Source organism: Kogia breviceps, chromosome 4, assembly GCF_026419965.1.
Source record: "Kogia breviceps isolate mKogBre1 chromosome 4, mKogBre1 haplotype 1, whole genome shotgun sequence".
Lineage (NCBI taxonomy): Eukaryota > Metazoa > Chordata > Mammalia > Artiodactyla > Physeteridae > Kogia > Kogia breviceps.
The window spans coordinates 179,480,962-179,495,115 of NC_081313.1; the positions used below are offsets into that span (position 1 = coordinate 179,480,962).

The 14,154-nt window shown below is 46.6% G+C and overlaps 1 protein-coding gene across 7 annotated transcripts in view; it reads right to left on the reverse strand.

Moving 5' to 3' along the window:
* The window catches only part of CREB3L3 (cAMP responsive element binding protein 3 like 3), a 40,135-nt gene that overhangs the window by 20,703 nt on the left and 5,278 nt on the right, over window positions 1–14,154 (reverse strand). For all 7 annotated transcript variants that reach the window (XM_067033078.1, XM_067033075.1, XM_067033074.1 and 4 more), the window contains exon 2: window positions 12,488–12,549. Coding sequence is in view for 2 of the 7 variants with exons in the window: in XM_067033075.1 (XP_066889176.1) it covers window positions 12,488–12,549 (62 nt within the window). In the remaining 5 variants the exon portion in view is untranslated. The remainder of the gene's footprint in view (window positions 1–12,487; window positions 12,550–14,154) is intronic.

Sequence of the window (14,154 nt, forward strand, 5' to 3'; positions counted from 1 at the left end):
GGTCCCGAGGCGCTCGAAGGGCAGACGTCTGCTTGTCATTTTCCGGCCCCCTCAGCCCTTTGGCCTCAGCACAGGTCTGGCCCTAATGACAGTACCCGTTCTGCACCGCAGGACAGAGGGGCTAATGACGGGTTATGATTCACCACGGCCACTCCATGAGTCAGCCACCATTGAGATAACGCCCAGGTCCCCTACCCCAGATGGGGACAGGTCGCTCGTCACCATGTCACCTCCACATTCCTTTGACTGCTTGCCAGAGGGTCCTTTCTACTTCTCCCTTTAGGTCAGTTTTGGGGGAAAGAGGTGAGGGGGTCTGGGAGCAGCTACTCCTCTCCCTCCCTTCCCCCTCCTCCCCCTCTTTCTCCTCCTCTTTCTCCGGGACTCTCCCTCGGGGTACGGCCTGGCCCGGCAAGGCAGTGAGTAAAACCCTTGTGACATGGGTGTGTCTGAGGCAGGCCAGGGGCTGGGGACAGGGGGACTCTGATCGGGCTCTTGGGCAACGCCAACAGATCAGCACCTAATCCTCCAGGCTTCCCAGTGCAAGGGGTTCCTGGCTCTCAGGGGTGACTGAAGACAGGATGTTTGAACCAGGGTCTCCCAGTACCGTGAGAGGCGAGACTTTGTCAGGGGGTGGGAGGTTCCCTCGGCCCTTCCTAAAGCATAAAGGACGTTATGTCTGGGAATTCATTCATTCATTCATTTTTTTTCTTTTTTTTTTTTTCCTTTTTCTGTGGCACGCGGTCCTCTCACCGCTGCAGCCTCTCCGGACGCACAGGCCCAGCGGCCATGGCTCACGGGCCCAGCCGCTCCGCGGCACGTGGGATCTTCCCGGACCGGGGCACGAACCCGCGTCCCCTGCACCGGCAGGCGGACTCTCAACCATTGCACCACCAGGGAAGCCCCATTCATTCATTCTTGTGACCACTACTTCTTTTTAAAAAAAAAAAAAGTTTATTTATTTATTTTTGGCTGCGTTGGGTCTTCGTTGCTGCGCGTGGGCTTTCTCTAGTTGCGGCGAGCAGGGGCTACTCTCTGAGGCGGCGCACGGGCTTCTCGTTGCGGTGGCTTCTCTTGTTGCGGAGCACGGGCTCTAGGCGCACGGGCTTCAGTAGTTGTGGCGCACGGGCTTAGTTGCTCCGTGGCATGTGGTATCTTCCCGGACCAGGGCTCGAACCCCTGTCCCCTGCATTGGCAGGTGGATTCTTAACCACTGCGCCACCAGGGAAGTCCCAATGACCACTACTTCTTGAGTGCCTGCTGTGTGCCAGGCATTGGGGACCCAGCAGAGAACATAACCAATTATTCCCCATGCCCCGCCCCTGTGGAGCTGATGTTCTGAGGTGGGGAAGATGCTAAGTAAAATCAGTTGTGCATAAGCAAGTAAATAAATAAATTGAAGAGAAGCACAACATTGTAAATCAATTATACTTCAATTAGAAATTTAAAAAATAAATAAATTGGGAGAGACCAGGTATAGGAGAATAAAGCAGGAAAGAGAGATGGGAGGGGTTGGGTCAGGGAGGCCTCAGCAGAAAGATCCTGAGGAGTTGACGGCAGGGCAGTGCCTTGTTCCAGGGTGAGAAGGCTGATGTCAGTCCTGCAATGCTTCTAGAAGTTTCTGTGTGGGATGGGATGTGTTTGTGGAAAGAGCTGGGAGGTCCCTTGGGTCAGGGATCCAGTTCTTCAAGCTTGGTGTCGGGGTCTAGCCCTTAGCCAACCATAGGAAGGGGGTCCCCCAGCTTCAGGAGACCAGGTGGCCTCTGGGACAGCACCCTGTGAGGGCCCTGAGTCTAGACCAGCAAACGGGGTCAGCGCCCCTGCCATCTCGCAATCCACACCCCTCTGCCCAGTCCCCCCGCCCCCATGTCTCACCACCATCTCATCTCACTTCATCTTGGTGATTGTTTTATGGCTGGTGGGTCCAAGGGTCAGAGCTGACCCTCTCACCAGGAAAAGGAGGCCTCCTACGGCTGTGGACGTGGTCAACTCAGCTTCCTTCCCCTTGTAGGCGAGGAGACCTTGCCTCCTCTGGCTCCACCCCTGGGGCTTCTGGGAGGGAGTCCTTAGGGTTCGGGTGGGGGAGGCATGTCGGGGTCCCCAGAGCCTGAATTCGTCCTGGCCCTCCATCCCTCACATTCTGAATGTGTTTGCTGTAGCTGCTGAAACAAAGTCCCACAGACTGGGGGCCCGGAACAACACAAATGTATTCTCTCCCAGTCCCAGAGGCTGGCAGTCCAAGATCAAGGTGTCAGCAGGGCTGGTTCCTTCTGAGGCCTCTCTCCTTGCCTTTTATATTATTTATCAGCTGCGTTGGGTCTTCGTTGCTGCGCGTGGGCTTTCTCTAGTTGTGGTGAGAAGGGGCTACTCTTCGTTGCGGTGCACAGGCTTCTAAGTGCAGTGGCTTCTCTTGTTGCGGAGCACGGGCTCTAGGCGTGTGGGCTTCAGTAGTTGTGGCACACGGGCTCAGCAGTTGTGTCTCGCAGACTCTAAAGCGCAGGCTCAGTAGTTGTGGCGCACGGGCTTAGTTGCTCCGCGGCGTGTGGGATCTTCCTGGACCGGGGCTCGAACCCGTGTCCCCTGCATCGGCAGGCAGATTCTTAACCACTGTACCACGAAGGAAGCCTCTCTCCTTGCCTTTTAGTTGCCATCTTGTCCCTGTATCTCTGTGTCCAAATGTCCCCTTTTTACAAGGACCTCAGTCTTATGGATTAGAGCTCACCCTAGTGACCTCATTTAACTCGATTACCTCTTTGAAAACCCCCAACTCCAAATACAGTCACATTCTGAGGCCCTGGTGGTTAGGACTCCAACATATGAATTTGGGCCTGGGGGATACAATTCAACCCCTAACACCCCTCAAAGCTGTGATGAAACCCAAGCCTGGTGGTCACCTCTCCAAGTAGCTGCCCTAACCACCCCAGCCAAAGTCACCCCCCCATCCCAGTCACACCCAGTACAACCCCTTTGATGGCAGGGAATTCTGTTTATCTATCTACGTTATCTGTTTACACCAGGGAGCAGGGACCTGTGTGTTTTGATCACCGATATAGCTCCAGCCACGAAATCAGTCCCCCACCACCACTGAGTGGCTCCAAACCCATCTGTGGAGCAAACCCCACAACTCAGTGAGCGCCAAGGGTCTCAAGAGAAATGCACCTGCTCTCGGCCGAGCTGGGATATCTGCGTCGTCTCTCATCAATTCAAAACTTTCCCATTTTGTGCGCAATTGCTTTCTGGACTGGGTGCCAGGAGGTCGAAGTCCTAGCCCCAGCTCAGCAATCAACTTGGCTGTGACATCACAGAGTCACGCCTCCCCTCTGAGACTCTGGTTCCCCATCTGCAAAATGGGACGATGGATCTAAAGGTTATACAAAATGAAGCCTCTGCCAGGTTAAACACTGGGGTTAATGTTTAATCCCAGGGAAAATCTGACCCGGAGTGTAGTTTGATAAGAGTCGTGGGCCACGTTGTGTACGTATATATGGAGAAGCCCACCAGGTAAGGGACAATCCCGTCCACGCATGAGCGAGGTGGAACGGGCTGAGAAAGTGTTAAGAAAGAGCCGTGCCCTGATTCTTCTCTCTGGGAGCGTGGTTGACCCCCAAATGTCCTCCCTGCTGCAGGAAGAACACTGTAGAAATCTCAGATCACCAATTGAATCTCCAGGTTAGAGTATACTTAAAAGATCACCAAAACCCTCAACAGAATTTAGTAACTTTTTTTTTTTTTTTTTTTTTGGAGGCGCAGTGTAGCATGTGGGATCTTAGTTCCCAGAAGGACCAGGGATTGAACCCGTGCCCCCTGCAGTGGAAGCTCTGAGTCTTAACCACTGGACAGCCAGGGAAGTCCCTAGTAACATTTATTTTCATGTTACATTGCTTTTACAATTACCTTCTAATTGGGCCATCTGATACTGGTCTAATTTACCATAGTGTTACTAAGCGTCTTTCAAACATAAATTTATTGAAGAAAAAAAGCCAAATACATAATAATGCTGAAGATGGTACTAAACTTTCTTCAACAAATGTATCTTAAAAGGAAACATTATAACACCAGGTTTTGGTTTTTTTTAAGTATCAGCTGCCTAAAACAGGTGCAAAAGAAAATAAACAATGTTATTATATTCTAGACAGCTACTGTTGCCTGTGGAAGGTTCTGGATTAGGTGACTCTTAAAAACTTAGCAAAAAGGTGTTAAAGACACAATAGCACCCAATCTGCGTGCTTCTTGATAGAATCAGACAGTTTAAAAAAGGATTGAAAAGGAAGTCATTTCTTACCTTTCATTAGGTTTATTTTGTATATGCAATTTGCATGCAAACGTGCATGGAGAATCCCAGCAGGGCCTCCAAAACAAACAAACAAACAAACATGCATGGAGAACTCACTCTGTGCATTGAATTCTCTCAAACCGTTCCCACCCTCACTCTCTTGGACTTCCCTTCTCCACGATAAACAATGCCATTTCTCCTAGGCCCAGCTTCTGGGTCTGGGCACCCAGTCTCCTCAAAACCACAGCTAAAATTTATTGATCACTCACTGTGCAAAGTACACAAATCAACTTGATCCTCCAAAAACCCCAAATGAGTTGGGGACTTTGTAAATACCCATTTTGCAGATAAGTAAACTGAGGCTCACGGAGGGGATGCTCTCGCCCAAGCAGCTTGTAAGAAGTGATGCTGAAATTCAAGGCAGCAACGCTAAGTCAGAGCTGCTCCCAGGGTGAGCCAGAGTCAACCCCGGGTAGCACTGCTCATGGCAACAACAGGCCGGGGCTTTGTCGTGTCATCTAGCACGGAGCGAATGTCACGGTTACGGCTCTCTGGATTCAATTCCAGCCCCTCCTCTTGCAAGCTGTGTGACCTCAGGCAAGTTATTTGGCCTCTCTGTGCCTCTACTCCTCCCCAAATGGGGATAATAGTAAAGATCCAGTGAACTCTTACACATGAGCGGTGGCATACCACGGCTGGGAAGAGGGGAGCAGCCCACCCCAGGTGCTATCAAAAAAGAGGCCCAGGGCTTCCCTGGTGGCGCAGTGGTTGAGAATCCGCCTGCCGATGCAGGGGACACGGGTTCGTGCCCCGGTCCGGGAAGATCCCACATGCCGCAGAGCGGCTGGGCCCGTGAGCCATGGCCGCTGAGCCTGCGCGTCCGGAGCCTGCGCTCCGCAATGGGAGAGGCCACAACAGTGAGAGGCCCGCATACCACAAAAAAAAAAAAAAAAAAAAAAAAGAGGCCCATTAATTTCTAAAATATACAAACAGCTTGTATAACTCAATAATAAAAAAACCCAAACAACCCAAACAAAAAATGAGCGGAAGACCTAAATCAACATTTCTCCAAAGAAGACATATAGATGTCCAAGAGGCACATGAAAAGATGCTCAACATCGCTAATTATTAGAGAAATGCAGATCAAAACTACTATGAGAGGGGCTTCCCTGGTGGCGCAGTGGTTGAGAGTCCGCCTGCCGATGCAGGGGACGCGGGTTCGTGCCCCGGTCCGGGAAGATCCCACGTGCCGCGGAGCGGCTGGGCCCGTGAGCCGTGGCCGCTGAGCCTGCGCGTCCGGAGCCTGTGCCCCGCAACGGGAGAGGCCACAGCAGTGAGAGGCCCGCGTACCGCAAAAAAAAAAAAAAAAAAAAAAAAAAAAAAAACTACTATGAGGCGTCACCCCACACCGTTCAGAATGGCCATCATCAGAAAGTCTGCAGATAAAAAAATGCTGGAGAGGGTGTGGAGAAAAGGGAACCCTCCTACACTGTTGGTGGGTATGTAAACTGGTGCAGCCACTATGGAGAACAGTAAGGAGATTCCTTAAGAAACTAAAACTAGAGTTGCCATATGATCCAGCAATCCCACTCCTGGGCATACATCCAGAGAAAAATCTTAATCCTAAAATATGCATGCACCCCAATGTTCATAGCAGCACTATTTACAGTAGCAGCACTATTTACAATAGCTAAGGCATGGAAACAACATAAATGTCCATCAACAGATGAATGGATAAAGAAGATGTGGTATGTATGCAATGGAATACTACTCAGCCATAAAAAAGAATGAAATAATGCCATTTGCAGCAACACGGGTGGACCTAGAGATTCTCATACTAAGTGAAGTACGTCAAGCAGAGAAAGACAAATATCATATCACTTATATGTGGAATCTAAATTATGATACAAATGAACTTATTTACAAAACAGAAAATAAATGTATGGTTACCAAAGGGGTAAGGAAGTGGGGGAGGGATAAATTAGAAGTTTGGGATTAGCAGATACACACTACTATATATGAAATAGATAAACAACAAGGTCCTACTGTAGAGCACAGGAAACTATATTCACTATCTTTTAATAAACCATAATGGAAAAGAATCTGAAAAGAATCTGAAGTGTACACTTTGCTGTACACCAGAAACTAACACACACTGTAAATCAACTACACTTCAATTTATAAAAAAGAAAATCTGAAGTAAAAAAAGGGGAGCCCATTGTCTGCAGAGAATTCAAAAACTGATAATAAACCTGATTTTATTATTTTTTTATCAATGTGCATAGACAATTCTGAACAATGTCAGTGTCAAAATTATCTCCCCCTAAGAAATCTTTTATTGGTCTAAACCAGGGAGTGAGCAAAGTTTTTCCATAAGGGCCAGATAGTAAATATTTTCAGCTCTTTGGGCCAGATGGCAACTACTCAGCTTGTGATCCCAGCAAGAAAGCCACTGCAGACAATTCATCAATGAATATGGCCCAGTGCCAGGAAAGCTCTTTACATGGACACTGAAATTTGAAACCTCTATACTTTGCATATGCAAAATATTATTTTCTTTTTGATTTTTTTTTTAAGATTTTCTTTTTTTGATGTGGACCTTTTTTTTTTTTTTTTTTTTTTGCAGTACGCGGGCCTCTCACTGTTGTGGCCTCTCCCGTTGCGGAGCACAGGCTCCGGATACACAGGCTCAGCGGCCATGGCTCATGGGCCCAGCCGCTCTGCGGCATGTGGGATCTTCCCGGACCGGGGCACAAACCCGTGTCCCCTGCATCGGCAGGCGGATTCTCAACCACTGCGCCACCAGGGAAGCCCTGATGTGGACCATTTTTAAAGTCTTCCTTGAATTTGTTACAATACTGCTCCTGTTTTATGCTTTGGTTTTTTGGCCACGAGGCATGTGGGATCTTAGCTCCCCGACCAGGGATCGAACCCACACACCCTGCATTGGAAGGCGAAGTCTTAACCACTGGATCGCCAGGGAAGTCCCTCTATTTTTGATTTTTTTCCCAACCACTTAAAAAAAAAACAAAAACAAAACCCCCCCTTAGCTCCTACAAAAATAAGCTGGATTTGGCTAGCAAGTCATGGTCTGTCCACTCTTGGTCTGAACAATTGCTGTGGTTTAACCACTGGAAGTTTTGAATTAGCACATTTTATTACTTATCCTTTAATAAACATTGTATTGTACACAGAAGTGAATCTGGAGAACTTCATGCAATGCATTTGGCTCCAGACACACACAGACTCAGCTACACACATTCATTTGAAGAGTTAGTTCTGAAGGATTCTAATTCTTTTGAGTTCTCTTTGGACACAGTTCATATTTCCAACCCTTGTGGTACAGTAGATTTGAAATAAACAGTGATGGGCCAGTGATTTTAAATGCAAAGAAACAGAGTTTGAGCTACTTCACTTTTTTTTTTTTTTCCCTATCTGACCACTTGGATCTTCTATTTCTGTTTAAAAGTTTAGACAGTTAGGGCTTCCCTGGTGGCGCAGTGGTTGAGAGTCCGCCTGCCGATGCAGGGGACAAGGGTTCGTGCCCCGGTCTGGGAGGATCCCACGTGCTGTGGAGCGGCTGGGCCCGTGAGCCATGGCCGCTGGGCCTGTGCGTCCGGAGCCTGTGCTCCGCAACGGGAGAGGCCACAACAGTGAGAGGCCCGCGTACCGAAAAGAAAAATAAATAAATAAATAAAAGTTTAGACAGTGCACCAACTGCAAATTATAATATTTTTATTTGGCAAGCTCAAATTTTAATTCATTTTTACTGGATTTGAGCCATATCTTTAAAATGGAAATATCAATAATTTCCTCCTTTAAATTATTATTCTTGTTTGATGATTTAAACTTATTAAACTGTAAAGCTATTATTCATTGCTACAACAGATCAGTAGAGATATGTACCTACATGTAAAGAGAAGTTTTTCTTTAAAAAAAATTCATTAATGGAATTAAAATGTATCCATTCATCACCTTTTTCCCTTTATTGGCCTGGGATATTTATTTATTTATTTATTTTTAAACATCTTTATTGGAGTATAATTGCTTTACAATGGTGTGTTAGTTTCTGATGTATAACAAAGTGAAGCAGCTATACATATACATATATCCCCATATCTCCTCCCTCTTGCATCTTCCTCCCACCCTCCCTATCCCACCCTTCTAGGTGGTCACAAAGCATCGAGCTGATCTCCCTGTGCTATGTGGCTGCTTCCGACTAGCTATCTATTTAACATTTAGTAGTGTGTATATTGGACTGGGATATTTATTTTATGTATGTTACTGGTGTGATTATATAGCTGGTATTCAATGAAAGAAAAAATTTCCGTCTATATTTCTCTTATGGCTATTACAATTATTGGTTGCTTTGCATAATTATTACTGAAACTTTCTGGCTTATAGAGGAGTGAGTGTTAAAACAAGATTTCCTCCAGCTTTTAAATGTACGATGTAAGCCACTGCACTTAATACCTGGTTCCTAGTGTCAGACAAATATTTATTATCATCCCTAGTCCACTGACAAACTATACCCCCATAGTCTGTCTTTGTAAAGACTGAGAGCAAAGAGCTGCTTTTGCATTTTCAAATAATTTTAAGACATAGAATAATTATTTCGCTTTAAAAATATAGGAAATTATTTCACGACACAGGAAAATTACATGAAATTCAAATTTCAGCCTCAAAAAATAAAATTCCGTTGGCGCACAGCACGCCCATTTATGGACTGTATGGTCTGTGGCTGTTTGGGGACTAGAAGGGCAGAGTTGACTAATTGTGACGGGCTATGTTTAAGCTATTTGCTACGTGGCCCTTTAAAATTGTTTTGCAGACTCGTGCTCTAATTTTTCAACCCCTCTCCTCCAAACCCCCAACTCTGGATGTTCATGTTCAGAGACTTAGACCCCCAGGTCCTCTTGTATAGACAGCTGCCCCGCGTCACCCCGTGGACCCCTCCCCTTCCCACCCAGGCCAGGCCTGAGGCTGGGGGAGACCGGTCAACTTCTCAGTCCCTGGCGCCCTCTAGTGGACCCCGCGAGCAACTGCCTTCTCAACCTCCTTCCCTGGCGGCGCCACCCACGCCCTCCCCCCACCACCCAGGTCTCCTGGGAAGTGGGGAGGAGTGGGAGGTTATTTTTGTGCCCCCTCCTTGTCCTGATTCCTCCCCCTGCCCCATGCCAAGGTCTCCAGGACTCCCCCCTCCTGGGGCCATGATCCTACTCTCCCACCATGCTTTACACACTAGGACTCTCAATGAACTTAAATCCCATTCAGTCGGTGTCAAAGATGTCGACAAATTTTTAGCTGTACGTACGCCTCGCGTTTGTGTAGCATGCCATTCTTTGCCCCTCCAAAGTGTTGTTTAAAAATATTTATTTATTTATTGGGCTAAGCTGGGTCTTAGTTGGGACATGCAGGATCTCGGTTGTGGCATGCGAGATATTTAGTTTCAGCATGAGGGGTCTTTAGTTGCGGCATGAGGGATCTAGTTCCCTGACCAGGGATCGAACCCTCGGCCCTCTGTATTGGGAGTGCAGGGCCGCTGGGCCACCAGGGAAGTCCCTCTCCCGAAGTATTTTGATCCACATAATTTCATCCAACATCTGCAGGAACTGGCTGGTATTTCACACTGAAGACAGAGAAGGACAGAGGAGATAGGTAATATATATGCTCAGGCTAAGAGAAGATGTTGGGGCCAAGGCCCGAAAAGACTCAGGTACAGTGGTGAGCTGGAGCTGGCTTCCTCTGGCTGGTGAGATTCAATGACATCACACAGGTAGGTTGAAATTGGCCAGGGTTGGGGTATTTACACCTCAGGAATCGGCAGAGGCTACAAATTAGGGATTTTCTGTGTGGATCACGAGAGGGAAGGTGTAACCATTGCGTTTTGGGGATGTGAGCAGAGCATCAACGCATGCCAGTCAGGTAGGAAGACAGTCCTCCTGGGAGAGGGCATCCATGCCAGCTGTGCCAGGGACTTCAGCGAAGACAAATCACTCTTTTTCAGAGCCTTCCTTCCTTCATCACTCATTTATTCATTCATTTTCCCCATCAAATATTTATCAAATATTTACCTGACGTAATAAGACGTTACCCATTCCTTCTCAAATATTAGAATAATGCTTGGGCCTTTCTCCCCCCAAAAAGCTGTGATTATTTATAAAGTCCAGTACCACCTCTCCAAGATATCAGATGTGAGTTATTAGATTCAAAATGAACTAGCTTAGGGACTTCCCTGGCGGTCCAGTGGTTAAGAGTCCGCATTTCCACTGCAGGGGGTCCGGGTTCAATCCCTCCTCCTGGAACTAAGATCCAACATGCCAGTGGGGGCATGGCCAAAAACAAAACAAAACAAACAAACAAACACACACTAGCTTAATCCTACCTCAAATGCAGCAAGTGCTTCTGCTACGCCTGTCATTTCTAGAAGTCTGACCTTGTTTTCAGGGTTAACTGCTGAAGGTTGGCAAATGGCCTGTATATCCAACTGCCTTTTGCCATCTCCATGCGGGCGTCTCACAAGCCTCCCAAATTCAACGTGGCTTACTGAGCACCTGCCATTCCCCCAAACCTGCTCCTCCTGCTGCCCTTCCTGTCTCACTAAACGGAAGCTCCAGCCTTCCAGTGCTCAAGGCCAAAACGTTGGGTTGTCCTGGAGTTTTCTGCTTCCCTCACACCCCACATCCATCCATCAACAGTCTTATCTACTCTGCCTCCCTCTGCTCCAGCCACCCGGGCCTCCTGGCTGTCCCTCCAACATGCCAGGTGTGGTCCTGCCCCAGGACCTTTGCACTGGCTGTGTCATCTGCCTCAAAACTCTTCTTCCAGATCTCAATGGAGCACACTCCCAACTTTTTCTGCTTTTGCCAATGTCACCTTCTCAATGAGACCTTTCCTGACATCCTGTTTATTTGGCTGTGCCAGGTCTCGGTTGAGGCTCACGGGCTCCTTAGTCACGGCATGCATGTGGGACGTAGTTCCCTGACCAGGGATCAAACCCAGGCCCCCTGCATTGGGAGCGCGGATTCTTAACCACTGCACCCCCAGGGAAGTCCCTGACATCCTATTTAAAACCGTGACTTTTGCCCTATTCCCTGCTTCTGTGTTTCCTCTTCTCTTGCATTCACTATTTTTCTTCCGCAGCACTTGCTGAAATGGGACATACTGTTTTTTATTTGTTTGTGGCTTATTTCTCCCCATCAGACTGTGAGCTCCATGAGAGCTTGGTACAGAGTAGGGGTTCAATAAAAATTTGAATGAACTGCTATAGCTGTTGAATGACTGAATGATTTGCCTTAACTTAGTTATGAGGAACATGCCACTTCTTATACCCCAAATGCCTCGAAGTGTAACCAATGTCCTGATGCCCTAGATCAGGGGTTGGCAAACCACAGCCCATGGGCCAAAGCCAGCTCACCCCTTGCTGTTGTGTTGTCTTCAGGCATTTTAGAGGGAAGAGATATGGGAACATATGTATATATATAACTGATTCACTTTGTCATAAAGCAGAAACTAACACACCATTGTAAAGTAATTATACTCCAATAAAGATGTTTTTTAAAAAAGAATGCATTTTATACTCTTTAACCGGTTGAGAAAAAGTTTTAAGAATATTTTCTGTTACTGAAAATGATATGAAATGCAAATGTCAGTATCACCTGGCCACACCCATTTGTCTCTATATTTTTGTGACAGAGACTGGCCCTCAGAACCGAAAATATTTATTATCTGGTCCTTTACAGAAAAAGTTTGCAGAGCCCTGCTCTCGTGTCAAAGGAGGAAATGGTGTTGCCAAAGGGGAAACTGAGACCCAGAGGGGTGAGATGAGTTTTCCAAGGCCCCACATTTCTGAGGGACTCCTTTGCTGAATCATCTGAACAATGTGTCTGATGCTTTACAGGAAACAGAAGTCAAGACTGCCAGGGACTTCCCTGGTGGTCCAGCGGGTGAGACTCCGCGCTCCCAATGCAGGGGTCCCAGGTTTGATCCCTGGTTGGGGAACTAGGTCCCGCATGTATACCGCAGCTAACAGTCTGCATGCCGCAACTAAAGGACGCTGCGTTCTGCAACGAAGATCCGGTGTGCTGCAATTAAGATCCGGCGCAGCGTAAATATATAAACAAATACTTAAAAAAAGAAAGGAAGGAAGGAAGGAAGAAAGAAATCAGACTGATGAAGAAACACCTTCATAAATTGAAGGTCACCTGAGGTACTGACCTTGAGACAGAAATCTGCACCCAGCCATCTGATCTTGACAAGCACTGGATTTTTAATTGCCCCTGTAAAAAAAGAAAAAATAAAGTCATCGCTCACTCTAGAAACCTTGAGTTTGGGACTTTGATCGGAGTGATTACGACATCCCATCAAAACTCCATTTGACTTCATCCCTTCTGCAGACATTTATGGGCACAGTCAGAAGCTGATGGCAAACTGGAGGCAGAAAAACAAGTTTCCAGGGGCTGAGGAGCAACAGCTAATGGGAACGGGATTTCTTTTGGGGGCGATGGAATGTTCTGGAACTAGATAGTGGTGAGGGTTGCACAACACAGTGAATATAGTAAAAACCACTGATCCATACACTATATTTTATTTTTTTTTATAATTTTTTGGCCTCGCCACGCAGCATGCAGGATCTTAGTTCCCCAGCCAGGGATCGAACCCGTGTCCCCTGCAGTGGAAGCACGGAGTCTTTACCACTGGACGGCCGGGGAAGTCCCCATACACTTTAAAAGGGTGGATTTTGCATTACATACATGATGCCTCAATTTTGAAAAAATAATAAATTTTAAAAGACAATGCTTATCTGTTTCTTACTAAATAATAGTGCTATGAAATAAATAAATAAAGGGAAGGCAAAAAGTACATTTCATCTATTAACCACCCCTGCCCCAAGTCAAACTCCTTTTCCACATTCCTCCTAATTCTTGTTCATCTGCATGGACCCTTTTTGCACAGCTGTAAAATAAATATCATCTTGCCCATCCATTGGTCAGGACATGATACAACATCATTAAAAAAGAAAAACAACTCTAGGGGCGGGGATGGGAGGGGCGAGAAATGGGTGAAAGGTGTCAAAAGGTACAAACTTCATAAAATGAGTCCTGAGGACATAATGTACAGCATGGTGACTATAGGTAATAGTACCGTGTTGTATATTTGAAGGTTGCAAAGAGAGGAGGTCTTAAAAATTCTCATCACAAGAAAAAAAAAAAAGGTGTTTGTTAACTATATGTGGTGACAGATGTTAACTAGTCTTGTTGTGGTGATCGTTTCTCAATATATACATAAGCCAAATCATTAGGCTGTACACCTGAAACTAATGTTATATGTCAATTATATCTCAAGAAAAATAATCAAATAATAAAAGGAGGTAAAAAGGAAGGAAGGAGGGAAGGAAGGGGAAAGAAAGAAAGAAAGGAAGGAAGGAAGGAAGGAAGAAAGAGAAAGAAAGGAAGAAAAGAAGGAAGAAAGAAAGAAGGAAAGCAAGAAAGAAAGAGATGGGAATTCCCTGGCAGTCTAGTGGTTAGGACTCTGAACTTTGCCCAGGTCTGAGGTTCCATCCCTGGCTGGGGAACAAACACATCCCTCAAGCCACGGTGGTGCCGCCACCAACAAAATGAAATGAAAAGCAACAAAAAAAGAACAAGCAAAAAACAAACAAAAAAACCCCTCTAGGGATGGCATGACATAGATGGGCCTCTGTGCTTTTGTCCACTTATTTGCTACTTCCTGAGCTTTTGCTCAACCCCGTATCCCTTTCTCTCTCTGAATAGCTAAGTATCTGGATCGAAGCTGATGCAGGGATGATCACAGACGTTTCTGTTGAATGAAGTAATTAGTGAATATCCATATCCCCGGGGGTAGGTCTTTCCGCCTGGCAGGGA